The sequence below is a fragment of the Hypomesus transpacificus genome, chromosome 14, assembly GCF_021917145.1.
Source record: "Hypomesus transpacificus isolate Combined female chromosome 14, fHypTra1, whole genome shotgun sequence".
NCBI classification, from domain to species: domain Eukaryota; kingdom Metazoa; phylum Chordata; class Actinopteri; order Osmeriformes; family Osmeridae; genus Hypomesus; species Hypomesus transpacificus.
The window spans coordinates 13,156,590-13,179,142 of NC_061073.1; the positions used below are offsets into that span (position 1 = coordinate 13,156,590).

A 22,553-nucleotide genomic window follows, 5' to 3' on the forward strand; every position below is an offset into this window, starting at 1 on the left:
TTATTGAACTGTATAAACGTGTCTTATTGTTATTGAATACACAGTAGATTATTTTCTATGGTAATCAAGCTTGCTGCATATTTTGATCATCAATGAGATGTCTATGGAACTTCAGTGGAGTCTACATTACATGCAATAAAAAAAAAGAATGCACACAGCTACTCAAATGAGCTTCCATAATTCACATTGTATGTAAGAGCAAAATCCAAACCATTTGAGGTCTAAGCAACTCTCCATGATCCCCTAAAAAGGTTACAAAATGTGGACCACCAAGACTCCTTCTAGAGCTGGCCGCCTGAATAAACTACAGTATGTATAAATAACTAGGCAAGTAGGGCCTTGGCCAAGGGATATGACCAAGAGCCCAACTGCGTCAAAGTTTTGTGTGCCCAGATCAAGGACACTCCTCAGTGTCTGCATGAAAGACCTGCTGCAGCTTTACAAATGGTACCTAAAGGACTCTGATGGAATTAGGAATACCGTTTTTGTGGCAAACTCATTTGGAAGAACGCCAATTGTTAAGTTGGATAAAAACTATTTACTGCTCATCACATGGCTAATGCCATCCATTTGAATGTCCTTGATGAACCCAACCTGAACCTGAATTTGAACCGCACGTGTAATATCGGTGGACAGGCTTGATGTATAGCAGTTCACCCACACTCATCATACAGTCAGATGGAGTTTGAGGGCATCCTCAAGGTGTTAGGGTTAATCGTGATGTTCTGCAAAGTACTGAATAACATTTCATGATTATTGTATAATTTAATATTTTAGTCAAAATAATTATAATCAATGTGTCTTTATGGCATATTGTGACAACCTACAGAAAATAATATTATGTGATCAATTTTCATTAAAGTTGATGACACAATACAGAAAACATGAAAGCGTCTGATTATTTTCCAAAGAAACTGTTACTTTGCTCATCTTGCACACATGCACACAAACATGTACACATAGTATACAGTATATAAACACACATACACATGTCCACACTTATATGTTGTACTGGACCCTAAATAATTACATAATTAACAGCATTTATTTCCAGTTTGACCTTTATACACCAACAAATGCACAATATTCCATTATACTTGACGGCCAATTAAAGCATTAATATTTTGTATCTAATAGCTCATGGGGTCTTCTGGTCCTCTCCCAGACCCAGAGGATTTTTAATTGCAACTGTACACCAAATCATCAACACCATATTAATATGAACATTTCTGTGGTCACGGTGTCTGGTCTTGGTGAAAACAGGGAAAAAAAGACTTGTGAAACCAGACACAAAGACCAAACTGCACTGCATCCTGAATTGTACAGTAACTCAGTAGCTCTGTCATGCCTTCAAGTAATCACCCTTTATATGTAAACTACATAATATGTAAAATATATGTCTCTTCTTCCTGTATGCCATTTTTCTTCGCACAATATTTATTCTTGAAGGTGAAACCAAATGTTCAGTGTTCAAGTGTATTCACGTAAGGATTCGCTGAGATCCCTTAAAGGCCACATGCATTTCTGTGATTGTTTCCTAAGTATACTGTAATTGTAGAGTGAAAGACAGCATGACATCTGTCTGTATGGTTTGATGACTCTCAGATCGGAACTGTATTGACTGTAAAAGTGATACATCCCGGCTAAATCTTGAAATACAGTATGTGAACATTATTTTCGGAAATCCTAATAGTTTGGATTACATTTTAAATTGCAGTACATGACAAAAAGCAATCCAGACCACTGTTTAACACAATACAAAGTTGATCCTGAAACTATTCCATCTTAAACACTGAGGTGTTGCTCAGAGAAATAAAATACAAAACCTTTAGTACAGAGTACTTTGCTTGTTGAAACAAAAATAAACAATATGCAACAGATAAATAAGTAAGTTTAGGTACCTAGGTTGGAGACATTTTGCCCAAAAATATACTGGCAGTTGGGTAAAACTTGAGAGCTTGAGAAAGCATGTGAACACAACTCAATCTGAAATACAGTAAGAACACAACCACTCCTTCAAAACACAAGCACACAAGGTTGCAAATAAAAGCTGCTAAGCTTTTTCAGTTCAAAAACCAAAACGGTAGATAACACATTCCTTGATGGAGAATGGACCTCCTCCCATCCATTTTGCCCTGCAGCCATAAGTACATTTGTCTGTTTGTCCCCCGAACCATACCCACCAACCCTCCAAGTCCCAACCTTGTCGAATGGGCTGCATACCCCCCCCCCCCCCCATTTAAAACCACAACAGCATGCCTCCACCACTTAGCAATGTCCCCTTTGAACAAGCGTAGACCCCCTGAACACCAGAATCCCCACCACCCCTCTTTCTCCCTCCCTCCCTCCCTCTCCCTCTCTCTCCCTCTTTCTCTCTTTCTCTCTGTCTCTCTCTCTCTCCCTATCTATCTCTCTCTCTCTGTCAATCTAATGTCCCTGACGGCTTGTGGGGTAGATTGTTTCACCAGCTCTCCTCTCTGCACCAGTGTTAAAGGAGACTGGAGATTTGTGTAGATTCCGCTGTATCTGAGCCCTAACTGCTGACGCTCACGAAGTGCGTTGTACAACTGGACATAAACAGCTACTTCTAAACCCCACTACAACTGTTTATTATAGCTCTGTTTACTTGTCACACATTGTTTGGCTATTGAGAAATCCCTCTAACCAGGCTTTTTTAAATTAATTTCTCAGAGATTAAGCAAAGTAAAAGTCTTTGAAACAATAACATTTTGCCAGTGATTAAGAACAGCTGGACTAAGTCTTTAGGTCATTTGAATAGGTTTGAATTTTGTAAACTTCAAAATTGTTAAAGATATTATAGGCCTGTTTGTGTATATTTCCTACAAAAAGTACTGTTTACCTACACAGCATATTGTATTTATATAATAACAAGTGTGTTAAAATGACTAACCATGTGTTCTGAAGGGACATCTAGCATAAAATATTAACCTGTGTGGTGTGCTTATGCATGCTCACACTGTCAGCCTGTGTGCAAAATGAAATGGTTGTGTTTCGGAGGTGTTGACCTGGATTTGTCCTAACTACTGTCATAATCAGTGACTCACAAACAAGTAACATATACTCCAAAAGATGTCATAGTGAATTAAAGACAAGGGGATGAAACTTCCATTGGGTAAATGTTCAATTGCATCTCTGTTGCAGTTTGTTTGTCCGTAAAGGTTGTCAAGTTTATTTAAATATTCACAGTTTGTGCTCACCAATGTTCAATGTCCAACTGATGTTTAACGTGAAGCCTATATAAATAACTCTGTTACTAGACTATGGTACTACCTACGCGTCTTGTAAATTAACTAACACCCAAACCAAAAAATATCAGAAAAAGAAGTGTTAATCATTAGTCATGTGGGAGTTGCAACACCAGAAAACACACACACATATTCAGGAGTGTCCACTGTTACTCAATTATTTCTCTGCTTTCTCATAACCTGCTGTTCTTACTCCAAGGGCAGCCAGGAGCAGTGGTAAGCAATATCAACGGCAAGTCCAAGTGCTCACCCGTTTCCTTGCCAGGGACATGGCCAGGAGATTCTATTCTGAATGTTTTCTTACGGGTGTTATTTTGCAGAGGAAACCCATGTGACACAGGGAGAACATGGAAACGTCACACAGAAAGACCTTGGAGATAGCCCACCTCAGCGCCGAACAATGCATGCAGGAATCAAACTTAGGACCTCAATGCTGCCAGGCAGCATTGCAAGGGACTTCAAGCCCATTCGCACCTGCTCTGATATATCTCTTAAATACACTTTTTGCTCCTGTTCTCATCTAAACATTGCTGTTTTCTCCCCCTCAAGTAGACACTTGTCAATTTAGTGCAGCGCTGTGGCTGCTTTCTTCGAAACAAAGCATCAATACCAGTGAGACTGCCACATCTTGTCCCAGAGCTGCTCCACACTGCTGCTCTCCCATGGAACATGGCAACTACATTATCGCTCCCTCGTAAGTCGCTCTTCTACACGGAGAAGGCAAGCGGTAAAGGAGGCAGGGCAGAGACAGACTATTCATTTCTATCTTTGACAGAAGAAATTACAAAACAAAACTGTTCTGAGTCTATTATGGGTGTGAACTGTGAAAGAAGCATGTTTATTGGTTGCTGCATTTCCTGAAAGTGGGTTTTTGTGTGTGTGTGTGTGTGTGTGTGTGTGCACCCGCGAGTGTGTGTGTTGGTCAGACCATAGCCAATTACAGATTAACTAATGAAAGTTATTTTTTTATTTGTTTCATGAACAGCATACACTGGTTTCATTGTAATGGTAGATGCACGTTTTGTGGCATCTTACCTAAAACACACAGTAGTCTCTTATTACATCCTAATACTCCAAGGCACTACTTAAGATTTAAGCACTCAGGCTTGGACCAGTAGAATAACCTTAACCAATATACATACGTTTACAGCACAGGTGCACTTGATGAATCTTTTATAAATATAAGGCTTTGAGAAATTTGAGGGACAAACAGCAATGGAACCAGACTGGAGAATAATTTTCTCTAGATGAAAGTGAATACGTAATTATGACTCCATAATCACTTGCAGACTTTCTTTTCATTTGAAGATGAAAATATTTGGGAGCTCTTCCAAACCAAGGTCAGATGCCCTGCATATCTAATTCATTGGCATTACATGGCACACAGACTGTCAGCTATGCTCAGTGTAGTATGAATCTACAGTGTTGATTGAAATCAGCTCACAAAAGAGAGTATACTGACTTCAAAAACATGTCTATCAATGTTCCATGCACAAATGGACGTGTACTCAGACCACCACTTCCAGACCCAATGCTATTTTGCATTTCTTCATCTGCAACTCTGCAATGTGAACCGTTGCATTTTAGAGCACTGTGAATTCTTGGTGTCCTCCCACTTCAAGCTAAATAGCAGTAGCCAGACCTCAACTCTTCAATACTTTCCATGAAGATTAATAGATGGATGGTGGTTTTTCTGCCCACACAATGACGTTGGTTCGGTTGGCTGATGGTTCTCTGTCAGATGATGGTTTATAAACACAGTCCCCGACCACCACTTTGCTTCCATTTCGTACCCACTGCAAGCATTAGAGTGACATTTAGAGAAAATGCTGTGCCTATGAAAACCCTTTCTGTACTCGACATTTAAAAGCTGAACCTGACACAGTTTTTACAGGCACATGGAAGCAAAGCAAAAAGACACATGCAAAAAGATGCTGTACTGTACAAGGACAAACAGAGACAGCAAGATTCTGTCTGCCAGTGAGTTATATCAGATTTTTGAGAAGTTTATTTGGCCAATAGGCTGCTTCAGTTTTACTTTCTGTGGGTGACCTTAATGGTTAAGATTGAGTCTGTTTGGCAATGAAAAACAAAGCATCACACTCTGACAAAAGATGACAGAATATTCAAAAATAAAGAAGCCAATATGTGACCATAACTCCTCAAGGGCAATGGCGTTTTTGAATGAGCTCAACAAGACTTCAGATGCAAATCAATGACCACCTTGAAAACAGTAATCTACTATTCATGAACAATGCAATGTAAATTGGAATGTGACATCCAGTGTGACATCAGAAACAACAAGCAACAAAGTAAAGCCCAGTGATAGGGAGATTGACAATAATGTAATTTAATGTCATTCTTATTGCTGAAACATCTTTCCTCTTTTCTCACCCATGTATTGTTGCAGTAGTAAATGCTATAAATGCAGTTTGTCACATGTCACCCTCTTCACATAATGAACTGACAGCCAGTGTCATGTCAGGATCTGGGAGTTAGCGTATTATATGGACTAACAAGCTGCATTACAAGAGACAGGAACACCAGGGTCCACCCCCGGTCATTACCATACCCCCTTGAAACAAAAAATAACATTTGTCTGACAATAAAATTGGATATCAACCTGTCTGAAAGCCGTCTCCCGTTTGTCTAGAACAAATGTTGGTGGCGATGGCAAACAGTTTGACACACTTCTCTGAATGCTAGTAAAGGCGAGCCATCCTTCGGCTGTGCGGTAATGGCCTCTCATTGTTGGGTGCAGAGGAAGTGATGCTATTCATACTGGTGTGTGATTGAAAAGAAAATTGAATCCCTATTGATATGATAAATGTGTCTATTACTGCATTTGCACACAAAATGTCCATGGAAATTATAGAGGGAAGGCAGGACTCTTGGAGGGAAAATGCATAGGGATGACATATTGGATTCAATTGGCGCAGAAATATAAATGTACTGTACTGGTGGCTGAAATGAGACCCAAGCCGTATGATTTCTCACTGGAACATCACAAATCAAAGGCCTTGACAACCTCAATTGAAAGACTATATAAAAAGGTTAACTGGCTGTGTAGTTTTCTCTAGCCATTGAACAGTTTGATAATGGGCACTGTCTAAGATTTGCCATCAGTAATAAAAGGGAACTTTTCTCCTGAATAAGTTATAAGACAGTAAGAGAAAGATGACTTATGCCATGCTTAGCTTCTGACTGTATGCTGGTAAAGTAACAACAATATCGGAATATGTCCATCACAGTTTTCTATATAATTTGTAATACATTTATAAAGATAATCTTTGTTCAATAGCCTCTTCAAGGCTGTACTGTATTCCCTCACCATTACCTGGCGTCTTCTGATACCTGGAGTTAACTTTACCTTTAGGACACCCTTTATTAAGAAAAACACCCTTGATCAAATTAAATAATTTCATTGATCAGATGCAAAGACATTAAAACAACAGTCTATGACCAATACAACAATCATGTCTACATGTGTTTTCTCCAAAAAAGAACAACACAATTGTGGTCATCATGGTTTCTTAAACTCTTGGGTGCTTTGTTGATCCTTTAATCAGCTTTAATCAATGATGCATTTGTCCCCTGTCATCTTCAAGGTCTACGAAGAGTCAAAAGGACTATGCAGCTGAACAGAAGCAAAAAAATTTTGTGAGAGTTCTGCCTTCTGGCCAAAACATTTCACACTTACAGAATGTCAGTACTATACAAATATATAAATACTTCAAGTCTTTCACTCTGCAAAGAAATTTGATGACAGGTGTATTTCATTTGTTTCTAAAAGCTTGTTTAATATTGTGCCCAAATGTTCCGTGAACTTTGATCTTGTCTAAATTGCAATCATTCATCATGAATTTAAAACAACTAATCATTTAAAAAATGTAAATAGGTTCAATGTTCATGGTTCCATAAGTCATGCACTCTTGTAGCTATTTGGACAATAACAGATATGACTCGGTTGACATAGTGGACTGAAATAGTGGACTCTTACTGCAGATGTTACAGTAATGCAAGGTATATTCAAATGCTCTCTTCACTTCCCATATACTTTGTTAAGCTATTCAGAAAACACCTTCAGTTATTAAAGGCATTCAATTTCATGAATACCTTACATATGAAGGTCTCAGGTATCAATTAAAGTCTTTGGAACTGTTATCTACAGGTCGCTTTTCTGTTTGAACACATGTACAGGTAATTCATATGCTCCAATAGAACACCCAACACAGGTAGTTAATGTGTAAAGACTCAAACCAGAGGGGTCCAGATGCCCAAAGGAACATTGCTCTTTGATAAGTCAGCTGGTATGCTGAGTCACTGGACATATGGCTAGACGAGTAGGGGATATGGTGACAATATTAAGACGCAGGCTGGTCTGAATACCACTAAACATTGCCTTTGGGATTGAGATTTGCTTGAGGAACAATGAACAGCTACTTTAAGAGCACAGGTCAACTCCTCCACCTGGATGTGTGTGTGAATGAACAGACACCACACAATGGAGTCCTGGAGTTGCTCCGGAGAATTCGGCCTCAATGGAAGCAAGAGGAGATCAAATTGAAGGCAAGCGAATGAGAGAATGTATGAAAATGTATTGAGGTATGTGACAGTGCTTTTGGAAGTTCTCTCATGCTTAATGGTCAAGCATTTGAAGATAATAGTTTTAGTCAAACCTTTGACTCGACTGTTCCCTATAATCAGCTACAGACATAATCTAGGTTGAATCTAGTTCTATAAATTATAGAACATACGTTCTGACCTAAGAGGGTTTGTTTGCAGGAAACAACACGCAAAACAGTGAACAGTGTTCAAACAACTGGATAATCTCAGAAAGAAAGAATTGATGTTTGTCTGGGTTGTGGTGGAGCCCTGCTGTGACCTGATGGATCCATGGTAGTTCTAGTTTAAGTACATAGACTTTGAAATGGTAAACCCCAGAGACTCCTTCCTCCATTCTACCAAGAGTTTCCTTACTAAGCCATGGTTTCTGCTCTATGCTTTGTGGTGACTGATGTGTAGACTGAGATGTAAAGTCAAAACACACCTTCTCAGTCCCAGATACTTTGTTTCCATTGTGTTTCTCAGCAAAGTTCTAGCACGAGGCCTGAGATGTTGAAGATGTCTGTGTACTACATTTTATTATCTTAAGATGGCCTTGGGGACTGGGGTTTCAATAAATTATGTGTAAAGTGTCTGTGTAAAACATACGTTAAGAAAGGAAAATACATTTTCACAATGTTTTCAATGGTAAGGTTATCACATTGTAAGAATACAGATAAAATGAAAATTGAATGCCATGCTATGGCATACACATTAGTGTTAGGATTGCACAAACATCTATTAACCTCTATAGTCTTGTGTGGTTCGTCCAACCAATTCATTAATTGCTTCAATATTAAGTTGAAGGAACACATTAAATATTGGACTGCTTTGTATATTGCCAGAACATGAATACAGCTTATTGTTTCAACAAGTTAAACACTTCCTTCAACAATTCTGTGGTGACAATGGAAAAAACACCAAAACGGTACATTTAATAGCTTTTTGAAGTGGGTGAAGTGAAGAGAGTCAAAGAAAAACAGAATTTGTCATTAAATCAATCATGATATCTTGCACGTTCATACAACACAATTCTGATGAAAAAGTCATTTGATCACATTGACTGACCATGGTCTATTTGTTCAAGAGGCTTTCAATCTCGTGGTATGAATACTTCATCAAATGTCAAGGCAACCATGTTTGTTCTCTCTAGCTCTTGATGAAACATTGTGTTCTGTGTAGTCCTGCTGGTCAGAGGGGGGGCCTTGGGGACAGGTGGTCTGAATGAGGAAGCGCTGAGCAGACAATGAATGGAGACCAATGCCCAAAAAGACAAAATGACCTTGTAAGCAAACAGAAGCTACTGGAGTCTACGAATATACTAGAATATGGGAAGGGTTAATCCAGCTGACCCTGAACCACAAAGAGATCCATACTCTCATACTGTATATCTGCACATATATAAATATATAAAAGTGATGGCAAGCAATGCAATGGAACACTATTACTTAAATTATTCATAATTTAAGAAACTTAGTTCATGCTTGGTTAATGCCTCTGTTGTGTTTCCATTTCAGGTGTTCACAGAAGGTATCACCAACCAACTAATGGGCTGCTTTGTGGACTCGCTCCAGGATTCTGGGGCAGTGCTGGTGCGCGTGTACGGCAGAAGGACTGAGCTCTATGTGGACCGGGACAGAGAGGTGGACATGTTTAAGTTACTCCACGCCCACAACTGTGGTCCTCAAATCTACTGCAGTTTCCAGAATGGCATCTGCTATGAGTTTGTGATAGGGACTGTGCTGGACGACAGTCTGCTTAGGACGCCTGCCATCTACAGGTCCATAAACTGTTTTTTTGTGCACAGTCTGTACACATAGAGGCACAAGCCTATACACAACTAAAAACACATATACAAGCACAAACTCAAAGTAAAGTAAGAATTCAACAATGACAAAAAAAGGTACATTCGGCAAGCTTTACAATGAGGTTGCATTAAGTAATATGTAACTGCATAGTAAACCTATGGGAACAACATTGTAGTTACATAGGAAATGCCATGTAGTTACAATTCATTAAGGTTTAGGGCCTACGCTATTACACAAGGAAGACTTGTTACTGGGAGATTTGACTTTCCAGGAGTAAGTGGATGTTAACATTGATCTTGTTTGGGCAACAACTTTCAACTGCCCATTTACAACACCCGCTTACCCCTTAAACCCTTTCTTACACAAAACGATTTAATTACATACGTTAGCTTTTCTTATGTAACTACAATTTGTGTATGGCTAGTACACAGAACATGGTAATGAATGTAATCTTATTGCTGTATCTAGGCCAAGGGATAATTGTGTGTCTGGTTGGCTGATCAAGAGACACATAGAACTATCAAGATCATCACTATTTAGGGTCATGTTATGTGTGTGTGATTTTTGTTTGAAGGTGGAGTTTTTTACTTAATGGCCAAAGAAGAAGGGTTGTATCATGTTGTATTTCAAAGTTTCGATGAAACTGCGTAGTACGCTTCCTGTCATTCTCCTGATAATGCTCTAAAATGTATAAGTTCCGGTCAAATTGTTTGATAGAACACAGACAGCCCATGGCAAACCGTGGGATCATTCTCTTCATCAATCACATCAAAGACCCCAAAAAACTGCAGTGTCTAAGGAAGTTCCAAGTCGTTGAGAAAACCATGTCTATGGATTTGAAATTCTAAATCAAATAGCGTCCAATTGAAAGCAATGGGAAAAGAAGTGATAAGCTGTGTAGTTGTTTATTCCCCAATGTGTTTTCCTCTGGCAATATTTTGGCTTTTCTCTCCCTCAGATTAATTGCATCCGAAATGGGGAAAATTCACTCTATCAAACCAGATTGGGATTCTCCGGTTGAACCTGTCTTGTGGAAGAGGATGTCTCAGTTTCTACAACTGGTTCAGAACACCAAAAGCGAAGGAAGAGAGGGGTAAGAAAAAAAGTGATGACCTCCTTTACGTCATGAACACAGGTTTTTTGCCTTGCAGATATCACAGAACAGAATATACTCTGTTTTATTCCAAAGCATTCTCCATTTTCATCAAAAATTACAATTACGGTAATACTGCATGTGTTTAGTTCTATGGACTATCTTTGACAGTTTGCAGGCCTCACTATCTCTTGTCATGCAAAGATGTTGAAATAGAGAGCTGTCATTGGACCGTCAGAGAGGTGGGGATTTTGGTAATGACATTGTGTTATCTGAAGCAGGGTCATAGAGTGAAAGGTGACAGGGGAAGTCCAGCCATTTCTAAGAAGCAGACCCTAGCTAATCTTCATGTAACCCTGTCTATTATCACTCCACTGTTCAGGCTTGTTTACATTGTCTGTGAGGGGTCAGAAGTCCATGCAACCTATGTTGAAAAGTACTGGGTCTGCTTTAACTCCCCAGATTCAAAGCAATTCAAACAAACACAAAGTTTGTTCTTCATGTCTCAGAAAGAGGGCCAAGCAATTAGCTGTGGTCTAGGGCATCCATTTCATGCAAGAGAACTCAGGGGAGAGAGAGGACTTTCTGATAAAAGAGAGTTTACTTCCTCCTTTCTTACACCAGAGACAAAAGCAATAGCTGAGACAGAGTCAGGATGTCTGTGTCACTTTTGTAACATTATAATGACAGACCACAGACAACCTTGTAAGCCCATAGCTCTCTGTAATAGAAAACAAAAAATTCATTTATTTCATACATACTACAACAGAAGTATTACCATATTCATACCTTTCATACAATCTAAGATTTGACAAAGGCTCCATATTTTCTGTGAATTAAAATGAAAAAATGTACATAACATTTCCAAAACCATGGAAAACCTGTTTGGTACTCCTATCGGAGATTTTACCTTCAACTTGCACCACATTTCGAAGCCCAATAGATGGGGCTAAATTGTGATACATTTCAGAGGTTGAATAACGTAATGCTTACTGTTCACTGTGTGGTAGTGAAATGTACTTGATAAAAAATTATCAAATCGGCACTGTATCACAAACAGAAAAAAGAGAGACAGAGAGAACCTTAGCACATTTAAAAGCATCAGAGAGACTTTTATACTTGAGCTCTGCTATACTTGAGCTGTGCACTCGAAGTTCGAGTCGAGTCTTCAGAGGAAATGGAGGGCAGGAAGAGGCTGCACCTGCAGAAGAGGTCTTCAGTGCTACAGTCCCATGCTGGGCTGAGAGAGAGGGAGAACATCAGGCAGCTGTGGCACTGCACTAGTCACCTCCGCGGCTCCAAAGACCCCCTGCTATGTCTTCCATTGACACCAGGCACAAATCACACAATATAACGCAGAAATCAGTGGTGCTCTGCTGGCGCTGAAAACCTTATGTAAATAAGGCACATTGATAACGAGCCACCAGAGGAGGAAATTCCACTAATTACCTATCTGGAGAGGCACAGGAGGCAAACGTACTTGACTGTCGTCTCGAAATAGAGAGATTAGGAGAAAAGGGAGAGCAAAAAGTTCTTATGGCAGTGCTGAATTATTGGGCTGTCAATGGCAATTTCAGAGTCTTGCAGATTTCTCTATTTTTTGCTCTGTGTGTATTTCTTTGGTGATGTATTTATGCAAGATAAAGATTCAATGATTTAATTGTGCCTTTAACATGTTGGTTGACAAAAGGAGGGTTAGTTGTCTTGTCCATAGAAAACAGTCAATGCATATTTAAAATCATGGATATATTCGCAAATAGTATATTCATGAATACTGACATTGAAACATAAATATATTACAAATTGCATGGGAAGCAAACACTTGTTCCTGACATGTACTATAATGATTGATTCCTGTGAAGAAATCAGATTTTTATATAAAATACACAATAGTTTTGATTGAATATGGAATTGAATAAAGGGTTACCTTTGTGAGTGAAAACAAACCAAAAATCTGTCTAAAACCTAAAGGAAAAAATGAAAAGAGTATATAAAATTGTTGACAGGAAATGGACTGTAAATGAGCTGTTTAAGGGAGACGATAGTCCGCTATAAACAAGAGGCACTACCCCACTCTCTTTATTGTACATTCCTAACAGGCCCTACTAAATTATGTCGACAACTGTGTATAATACAGTCACAACAGTTTGTTCCCTTTAAGTAAATAGGTATTAATGTTTAAATTACTTTCTTGTTTTCTCACTGTTGAAATGAAGTGTAGATATGAATTGAGAAGGCATGATCTTAACAACATCACAGGATGAATTGTCTTTAATAGGGTTGTCAGACTGAGGAAAGGCACGCATTTAACATCCCGATGAGCACGTGTGTTGTAAATGAAGGGCTGATTTGAGATAACAAACAACTAAAATGACATGTTACAGTTTTATAGCACTTTTATCCAAAGTGACATACAGGGACGGATTTGAACTTGTGACCTCTTGATCCATTGTCCAATGTCATACGACGGAGTTTTACCCGGGAGATTTGCAACATGGTGCTAACAAAATATGTGTTTGACGTGAATTTCTATCTCTGTGTCATTTTGTCGGTAAAAGGTTTTACCTACAGTAGGGCAAATGTCCTTCAAGCTATTTGGAATGTAATTTTAGATATATCGTTCTGAATTGTGAACACGTGAAACGTCTGGTAGCTACCATGTGCAACACTTACAGTTTTTCTTTTTTCAGTTTCACAATCCTGCAAGATGTCCCCAGCATTGAACAGCTTTCAATTGAAATTGAATCACTGAAAAGACACCTGTCTCACATAGACTCTCCGATTGTACTGTGTCACAATGATCTGTTGACTAAAAACATTATCTATGATCACAAAACGGGTGGGTGAAAATATTTTCAAGCCGAATGCTAATAAAATGTAAGATTTCCCATCTAAGTTAACAAAGTTTGTCAAATTATTGTGGGGCAAAGCCAGAAATTGGATTAATCAGAATAGTTAATGAGTTAAAAAAATTCATAAATCTACCTTAGTTTGGTTTAAATAATTACGGTATGTTTTAGATTTTGTTAAGAGCCTCCATTTCCACAATAGGTGAACTAAATAGGTGAAATGTCTGGTAAAAGTATTATTGGTAAAGTTGTTTGCTTTTCAGAGTTTTTTTTACTGTCAGACTTTGTCAAATTACTTTGCTCTCATAATGTGTTCTGGTTTGGACACTGAGGATAAATTAAGAATATATTTTTGTATTTATTTAGGTATTTAGTCATGTTGGGAGTTAAAATGGCATTATAATAACATATGCTCCACTTTTTCTCTCACTCTATTTTCTTTCTCCTCTTTCAGACGTTGTGAGATTCATTGACTATGAGTATGCAGATTATAACTATCAGGCCTTTGACATAGGAAATCACTTCAATGAATTTGCTGGTAAATTTGCATTCTCCATCATTATCATCCATGTGCTGATTATTGCTCAAAGTTCCTTACACTGTCAAAATGAAATATTTTTCTAAATGATGGGTTTCAAAGAGTCTGTTGCATTGTTGTATAACAGAACCCCCATGAGCATTAAACATTGGTACAAAGTGATTGAACATTGATGCATGAACATGGATGTTTGATGTTTTTTTCCGGTAATTCAAGGTGTCAAAAATGTTGACTGCAGCCTATATCCCAGCTGGGATCTACAGAAAAACTGGTTGACTTCTTACCTGGAAAGTTACAGACACAACACACGACAGAATGTTCCAGTTACAGAGACAGAAGTTACTAAGCTCTATATCCAAGTCTGCAAGTTCTCATTGGTAAGTGTTAACAATACGAAATACCACAGAAATACCACTCAAACGAGTAATGACACTATTTCCGTTTTCTTTGTATTGTGTTACATGAAACAATGTGTGGATTTGTTTAAAATAGGGAAAATAGGCACAGACGTTTAAAGTAGTCTGTGCTGAGTATGTTCAATTTTTTTCCAGAAGCCTAGTTGTAACACTTAACACATCACACTGGCTATGTGCCTCTCGTTGTCCCAAGAAATCGACACCAATCCCAACCATTTTATGACTGACCTACATGTCTGTGCTTTATGTAAGACTCCATCAGGGTTCATAAGAAACCACTGAATGATTAACCACAACGATTTTCAAGTGGTGCTGGACTAGACAAATGGTGCTTTTCATAACTCGCTATAACATAGCAAGTTTGGCTGGTGTGTGTCTCTCCAAAAGCCAAAAGATTATGAGAAAGAACAGTATTTATCAAAGAAGTGCCAGTCAGCTAAAATTAAAATGGAGAAAAGAAAAATAACAATTATGGGCTGGAATGGAATAAGGGTAACAATAACATCTAGTTGACTGAGGACTCTGAATTTAGTAAGTGGGAGATCTTACTTGTAGATACTAAACAGTTAAGGTGAGTTTTCAGTCCAAGTCTGGCTTTGAATTGGAAGATATCTCATAATCACTTAAGAAACTATTGGTGGAGCTGTATTTCTCAATATATACCTAATTATTTGAAAAGAAAATCATAATTTACGTAACCCAGCACAAGAAAAAAGATGGATGCACTGTTGAACTTCAAAGTTTATTGTGACACTTCAGGAAACTTTAAATTAATGTGTCTCCACTACCGCATCACTGAGCAGTGGCTAACTGCCAATATTTGCTAAAGTGAAACTGATTTTAAACCCAGGCTGTGTGAGCCAAGGCACACTGGGGTCCTCTAAAGCTCCCCAGGGGACTGTTGCTAGAACTGAAGGCCAATGACTGCATGATCGGTGATGTCATCCATATCTCCCAGCATGCCCGGTGGCTGGTTTTCTGAATGACTCCCTGTCATTTGAGTCTCTGTTTAGCGTTAGGCTAATGGCATTCTAATGGAAGGGGAGTTATTAATCATTGTAGAACTGCGCTCAATCTCCTCCTACAAGCAGAAAAAAAGGGAAATAAATTACAGCCCAAAACGTGCCAGGAATTCTTTTTTGGGGAAACCACACACTGTTCCAGTGTTTCATTCCACCATTTATTTGATTATCATATAAAAATGTGATTATATCACTGGGCCATAGAACAGAGGTCTGTCTGGAACTCATTAGGTTGTTATTAGGGTTACTACTAGAAAGATTTACAATTAGGGCAGATAACAACAAAAAGTTTATGACAGCATGGGAGGCCCTAAGGGAACAATACTGTTAGAAGGGAACAATTCAATGAGGCCTGTCTTTTCTGAACCATACTGTTTGTGATCAACATGCAACATTACAAACTTTGAACGAAAGGAACATGGGGAAAATAGACTACAGGAATTATTGTTAAAATATACTGCTGGTAGATTGATTACTTGTTCTGAACATTTTGAGATTTCCATTGGAATTTTGTAGTTCAAGTAATTCAGAGAAATGCTGGTAAAAGTATCATCCGTGTGAATAATATATTTTATTATTTGAAGTAAAATCGTCCGAGTAACATAAGGACTGGCTAGAGACTGCAATAGATTTCATCAACATCCTCTGCTTTTGAAAAACATATTTATTTTCTCCACATTCTTGTCTTTCTCTTTTATTAAAGGCTTCCAACTTCATTTGGGGTCTCTGGGCAATCTTGCAGGCCAGGTACTCTTCAATTGACTTTGATTTCCAAGGGTAAGTGTCCCATGTATTAAGGTAATCTCAGAATCTTAAGGCTAAGTTTAACATTCTTCAAAAGAGTAAACATTTTAACCATCCTGGTTAAAACATGATCAAATAGGTTATCATGCCATGCCATTGCACATCCAATTTCCAATTTACACAATTAAGACATTCTGAATATAGCACCACCTTAAAGCTTGGGTTAAGGTTCCCAATGCCTCCTGAAAGTTTTACTCTATCCTTTTCTCCCCTCCCCCAATGAGCCCCCTTCCAGCCCTTCCAACCCCAGTTGTGATAGTGATACTAATCACTATTGACACACGGTACCCTCCCCTCTGTGTGGCTTTTCTACCCACTCTGTGAATCAGCAACAGGGCCTCACCATATGTCTATCTGAACCTTCAGGAAATAGGATCCAGCGGGCGAGGTAGAAACAGAGGTTGTATTGTTCCAGTCTCATTGGTCCTCCCTCCGTACCTCTCATCCCCTGACTTCGCCACATGTGCCTGTTAGCTGTCTGCCCCACTAAGCCCCAGGCTGAAGTTGTCCCAAAGTGCACAACCAGGGTCAAGTTACCTTCCTTTAAAAAACAGGGGTTGACCAGAAATAAGTAGGTGGAGAGCAACAATGACTTAAGCGTGCCATAGCATAGTGTTTCATAGAGTGTTGTCCCCATAGAGTTCTTTTTAAAAACATGAGGTGTGACGTGGGTCAGCATTCTTGTGAAATATCTTTGTCCCACAACATATTGTAACATGCTGTGTACATATCTTGGCTTCGACCCACTTATAGTAATCAGTCCTATATTTACAGAAAAGCATCAGGGAAAGGAAGAGTAGTCAACATGAAGGCATGTGAGGGTGTACTGCATCTCCCCAGGCCTGTTTCCTCCAACTTCATCACTTAGAGCCAAATCTTTTCTGACTTCTATAAACAAGTGGCAGACGACGCCTAGGCTTCATCCATAACCAAAGCCATATGTAATTGTGACAAAAGAGACCCAAGAAGGGACAACCGCACCCTTCCCCTTCATTCCTTCTTCCTCCCTCCTTGCCGTAGTAATATTTGCTTCATTTATTCGGTTTTACTCGTTTAACGTCTGCAAATCAGTGGTTACATTTGTGGACGCGAGGGCAAATCAGTGGTTATAAGGTAGTTCCAAAGCCAATGTGACTAACATTGTTATGAGAATATTAATAGTGGGGCCCTGTTTGGAATTGTGTGTGTGTTGGGGTGGGGGGGGTGGCATACAAAAGCCCATTGTCAAATAGCTTACAGTAGCTGCTTTTTTACTTTTCATGCTTCCCACTTTTTTTTACAGCAATTTAACATCTGAATTTCATTGCAAGTAATGATTGTTGAAGGTTTAGCACGCCAGTTCCTTGTGTCTGTTATAAAAAGACAGAGGTTCTGAAAAAGTTATTGCACTGCTTTCAGTTAACGTGTATTTTTTTAATGTTAAACTGATAAACCGTTATATCTTAGTGCAAGAAGTATAGTGTGGAACATCTTAACAACTTTAATTTGGAAGAGCTAATGTTGGATGGCAGAAATGCACATCTTATTCTTTAGTAGCTTCCATAAAGGTTGGGTAAATCAAAATCACCTTTAACAATAAACACAGTCAGTGGGGAAAAACATTGTAAATATCATTTGTTGCTAAACTCTTTTTATGTATGCACTTTCTTTACTTTATAAAGCCTTTATAAACCTGCATTATTAACCTGAAAAGGAATTACTTGTCATACTGTGCATTTAAGCTCAAAATCCAATATTTTGACTCAAAATTATTTTTTGCATGACATACCTGCAGGAAATATGTCTGCTACATCCTACTGATAAGCTAATAGTCTTCCAATAAGAACTGCATGTGGTATATTTATGATCTTCTTTTTGACATAGGTATGCCAAGGCCCGATTCAACTTCTACTTTGAGAAGAAGGAAGAGTACTTTCGATTGACATTCAAGAACTGAGTGCTGCTATCATAAAAGGAAAACACATTCAATATAATGGATCAAAGTGATTTCTTAATTTTTTTAAATATGTTATATTCTCAGTGATTATCTGATTGCAATAATACAAGTCATCAAATATTTATTAATGGTAAGTCTTCCAATATTTGTTTTGTGATTAACTCATAGTTTGTATAGGATGTGTTAGCAGATAAAAAAATACATGTTATCATCTTAGCCGGCAGAGACAAGGTAGTTTGTGTAATGTTATGTATAGTGGTGCAGAAAAAAACCCTGTAATGTCCACTTTAAATTATCTTTAAGTATTGAATTCATGTGTGCATAATGAATGCAAACATGAATTGTGCATAATGATAGAAGTTTGTCTCCTTTTATTTAAAAAGATGACTTTTGTTGCAAAAATAAATACATAAATAAAATGACGTTATATAATATATGCAATAAATGTATGTGAAAATGTAAAAGAATATATGAAAAATATACCAAATAGGCATGTTAAGTCCTATAAAATACAACATCTGAAATTGGATAACCCGTTTTATGCTCTCTATGGTTAAAATAGAACCTGAACTGAATGTAATCTGAAAAAAAAGAATTGAGAATAAAATCTTGTCATACAATTTGAGTGGCTTTAATAAAAGGTTTAACAAGGTCAGAATCTCATTGATGTCTTGATAAGTGATGTGTGTTTTCTTCAAATTCACTCAATAAGGCACCATTTTTGAGGGTTGGAAAGCTAAATCAGATGTGACTATGAGGCTAACAAAAGTGGTCCTCAATGGAACAGCACTCTTATTTAAACCATCCTGTGACCAACCCTTCATATTGGGAGTGGCCTAAAAGATCTGTTCAGTTTACTACTTAAATAAAAGCTTTCTAAACCAAAGCATGTAAGACAACAAATAGGGGTTTGGATGTACAATTTTTTACTTAAAACCCCAACAAAACTTACTTAAAAGATATTGTATAAGTTAAAAAAGTTATGATAATAGTCATTTACATGTTTATGACAAAGACATATCACTTTTAGTCTGACAAAGTTTGTTTGTCAGTTGTCATTTTAACTTATGATAGCACCTTTAACAGCTGATGTTAGTAAAAATTGTGAGTCACTTGAATGAAACTAAATCCGTTCAAATTATGATTACAAAGACTTTTTCACATCAGAGAATGTACATGAAGAACACAGCATTGAATGACTGCCGTTACACTCAGTGATTTTATCCTTTGTTGAATAAATCATTAGAATGCAAAAATGTTGCTTAAATCCTTATTGATGGAGGGACGATTGTCTTTGTGCAAAGGTCAGGTCGGAATGTGAGTGACTAAAACAGTTCTGTTCTTTACAAACGTCCCCCACTGTTTCTCGATGCAGCTCTATCGATCAAGGCTGTGAAACAATCCAACAAGCTTTCAAAAAATCATTATTCGTTAAACCTAATATATTTAATTAGAAGGGGCTGAACACTTACAGAGACCAAGGACTTAGATTTAAATAGAAAACATAGGCCTTTTGTCCAACAACCATTTTTCTTTGAATGTACTGTCAATTTCATTCTATTCTTTTTTGATGACATCAAAAGGAAAAACTGTTTTGGAAAGGTTGAAATGAAGGTATCTCTAAAGTCTCTCTCTCAAAGGCAATGTTTTTGTTCATTTCTGATTGAGTAGCATACATTTCGCTTTCAGTTACTGTTGAAGGCCATTAAATGGGTGACCATAGGAATTGTATAAAAATGTTTCAGCCTAAATTCACTTAAATTCTAATGTATTTGACAAGTGAGTCACATATATTAAGACAGCTGTAAAGTGTTAATAGGTTGTAGCTACAGCACTTTATTATAATTTGTGGATGCCACATGTCAGCACCAGTTTCTCCCTGCCCCTCCAGTGTTTCCTGGGTCCCCTGGGTCTGTGCATCTATTGGGCGTGGCTCGGATGTTCCAGTCCGTCTTACCTTGTTTCTCTCTCCTGGTACCTGTTCTGGTTCTCCACACACCTGTGTCTCGTTCCAATCACTCATCCGTTGTCAATCACCATCTCCCGGCCCTCTGTGCACATATGTGCTACCTTTGTCAGTCTCAGTCAGTTCATTTGTCTGTTTTGTTATATTCTACATGAGTAGCTTGTTTTAGTCTGCATTACCTTGATTTGAATAAATCCAACTTCTATGATCCTTTTTGCTAAATTCTCCTGCATTTGGTTCCATCTACTCAGCTACTCCTGACACAAATCTCTTGTGTGCAATAGATGTCACTGTAACAAAAACGTGAGCTTTAAGTTATGGATCATTTCTCAGAATAAACTTGGCTCTCATGGTTGCATTCCAGAGAATGACTGAAGAGAGAATTCAGACTGACTGCATGGATAAATTGTACTATGACTTATTTTGCATACTGTAATGTTATGGATTCTTACATGCAGATATTCAAAAAGATGATCTAATGTTTAGTCCATAAAGAAGGTTTTACCCTTTGCACAAAGTCAATTTGCATACTGAATACATTTGATATGTAACAAACAGTTTCCTTCTGTGATATTTGTATGTTGGGAAGATTGATCACAATATCTCAATTAAGATTTGACAGCCATTTTGAGTTCCACTAAAACCTGTTTGACCTATGTTATTACCTCTTTTGTAACTTAATGGATGATTCTTGGTGGTTCCCCACCCTTTGATGAAAACAAAGAAATTCGAATGAGACACCATTGGCTCGTAGCTAAAGGAGCGTGATTACCTGACCAACCCCACCAGTTTAATGACTGCTGGAGTCTCCCTCATCAGACACCAGCCTACCTTTGATGCCTATTGCGAAAAGAAGAGCCCTCCGACATGTCTGAAGACTCTGCCTTTGTAATAAGGATTTACAATTCCCTTGATCTAAAGTTAAATTGGTGTGGATTTTTTGGTGTTTAACATGGGTTTGAAATAAAAACTTGACCTGTGCCTCGAGGGCCCCATCATAAGAGGTTTTCACAGGAAGATCACCCAGGACCAGTCTGTGTTCTCATGCGCCGCTCCATAACTTGAGGAGAAGAAATGTCAATTCAAAGAACCATGCTGCAATTAATGTCAGCTTTAAAAGACTGAATATCTTCCTTAATGGAACACGAGTGATGGAATTTACACAGAATAAAACACATTTGATCTAGCCAGTGTGTTCTACCAGTGGCTATCCATGACCTCCCGGCATATCTACAACAAAATATATTATTATATTATGAGACAGGTGTAATAGCTAAAGTAGAAAAAAACCTTTATACACCAATGTGACAGTGTCAGCTCTGTACCAGACTGGGGTCTCAAACATTAGAACAGTGGCATGTATTGAGACTAATTATGCTTAAACCCAAACTCATGCAACTTTATGACAGCACTGAGACAGGCAAATCCAAACACTGCACTAAAGAGCTAAGCAATCATTTCTAGTAGGATAGAGAACAAAAACTCTTGACCCTATTCTCCACACACACACACACACACACATATACACACACAAATGCACAGGCATACTACACACTACACACGCAGAGTTATACAATGAAATGCACATCTGCATTCCTGGATAATCCCGTTTTATTTGCTGACAGTAAATGGTAAAATATAAATCATGTGGAAAGGGAAACGTAAATGATTCACTTATTTAACAAGATTAAGATGGCACTGGCACAGGTTTGGTTTCATCCATGGCTCCCAGGAGCCACACACACAAGCATGTAGACACACTCACAGTGTGACAAACTTCCCAACGCCCCTTGAAGAGAGACACTGCAGATGATTTGGGAATGACAATGAGATTTATTATGTGGCTGCATATGGCAGAGTTTTCCATCTCCTACTCAAGCAGAGACTGGATAGAGCAAACACCGGCGCCGGCGACACTCCACAGTACAGTGAGAATGTGTGGTGTTACCTCACACATACACACACACACACATGTATGCAACTATACACACACAGACAGTCACTTGCTGTTAGATGGAGAAATGGAGTAATAAAGCACAGTTTCTGTAATTAGCCACCCAAAATATTAAATTATACATGGCTTCCTATGTGTAGAAAATGGATGACACAGTCACATACAGTGTGAGCAAGGTTCAAAGGTTCACTTTTGCAGATGGACAGAATTGAAGACATATTCGCTTTATTTTCTTTTTCTGTGAAGCAACGTTCATAATTTTTAACATGGTCACAGCTTGACAGCAATTCCATTTA

The 22,553-nt window shown here is 38.2% G+C and overlaps 1 protein-coding gene across 1 annotated transcript; it reads left to right on the forward strand.

Annotated features, from left to right (window-relative positions):
• Positions 1-7,551: 7,551 nt before the first annotated feature.
• zgc:113516 (uncharacterized protein LOC541449 homolog) lies at positions 7,552-18,979 on the forward strand. Its single transcript, XM_047034307.1, has 8 exons — positions 7,552-7,835; positions 9,389-9,651; positions 10,638-10,772; positions 13,463-13,611; positions 14,076-14,159; positions 14,376-14,536; positions 16,301-16,374; positions 18,265-18,979. Exons 1-8 carry the CDS (start codon positions 7,698-7,700, stop codon positions 18,335-18,337), a joined length of 1,077 nt encoding a protein of 358 aa, XP_046890263.1. The 5' UTR covers positions 7,552-7,697; the 3' UTR covers positions 18,338-18,979.
• Positions 18,980-22,553: the final 3,574 nt, after the last annotated feature.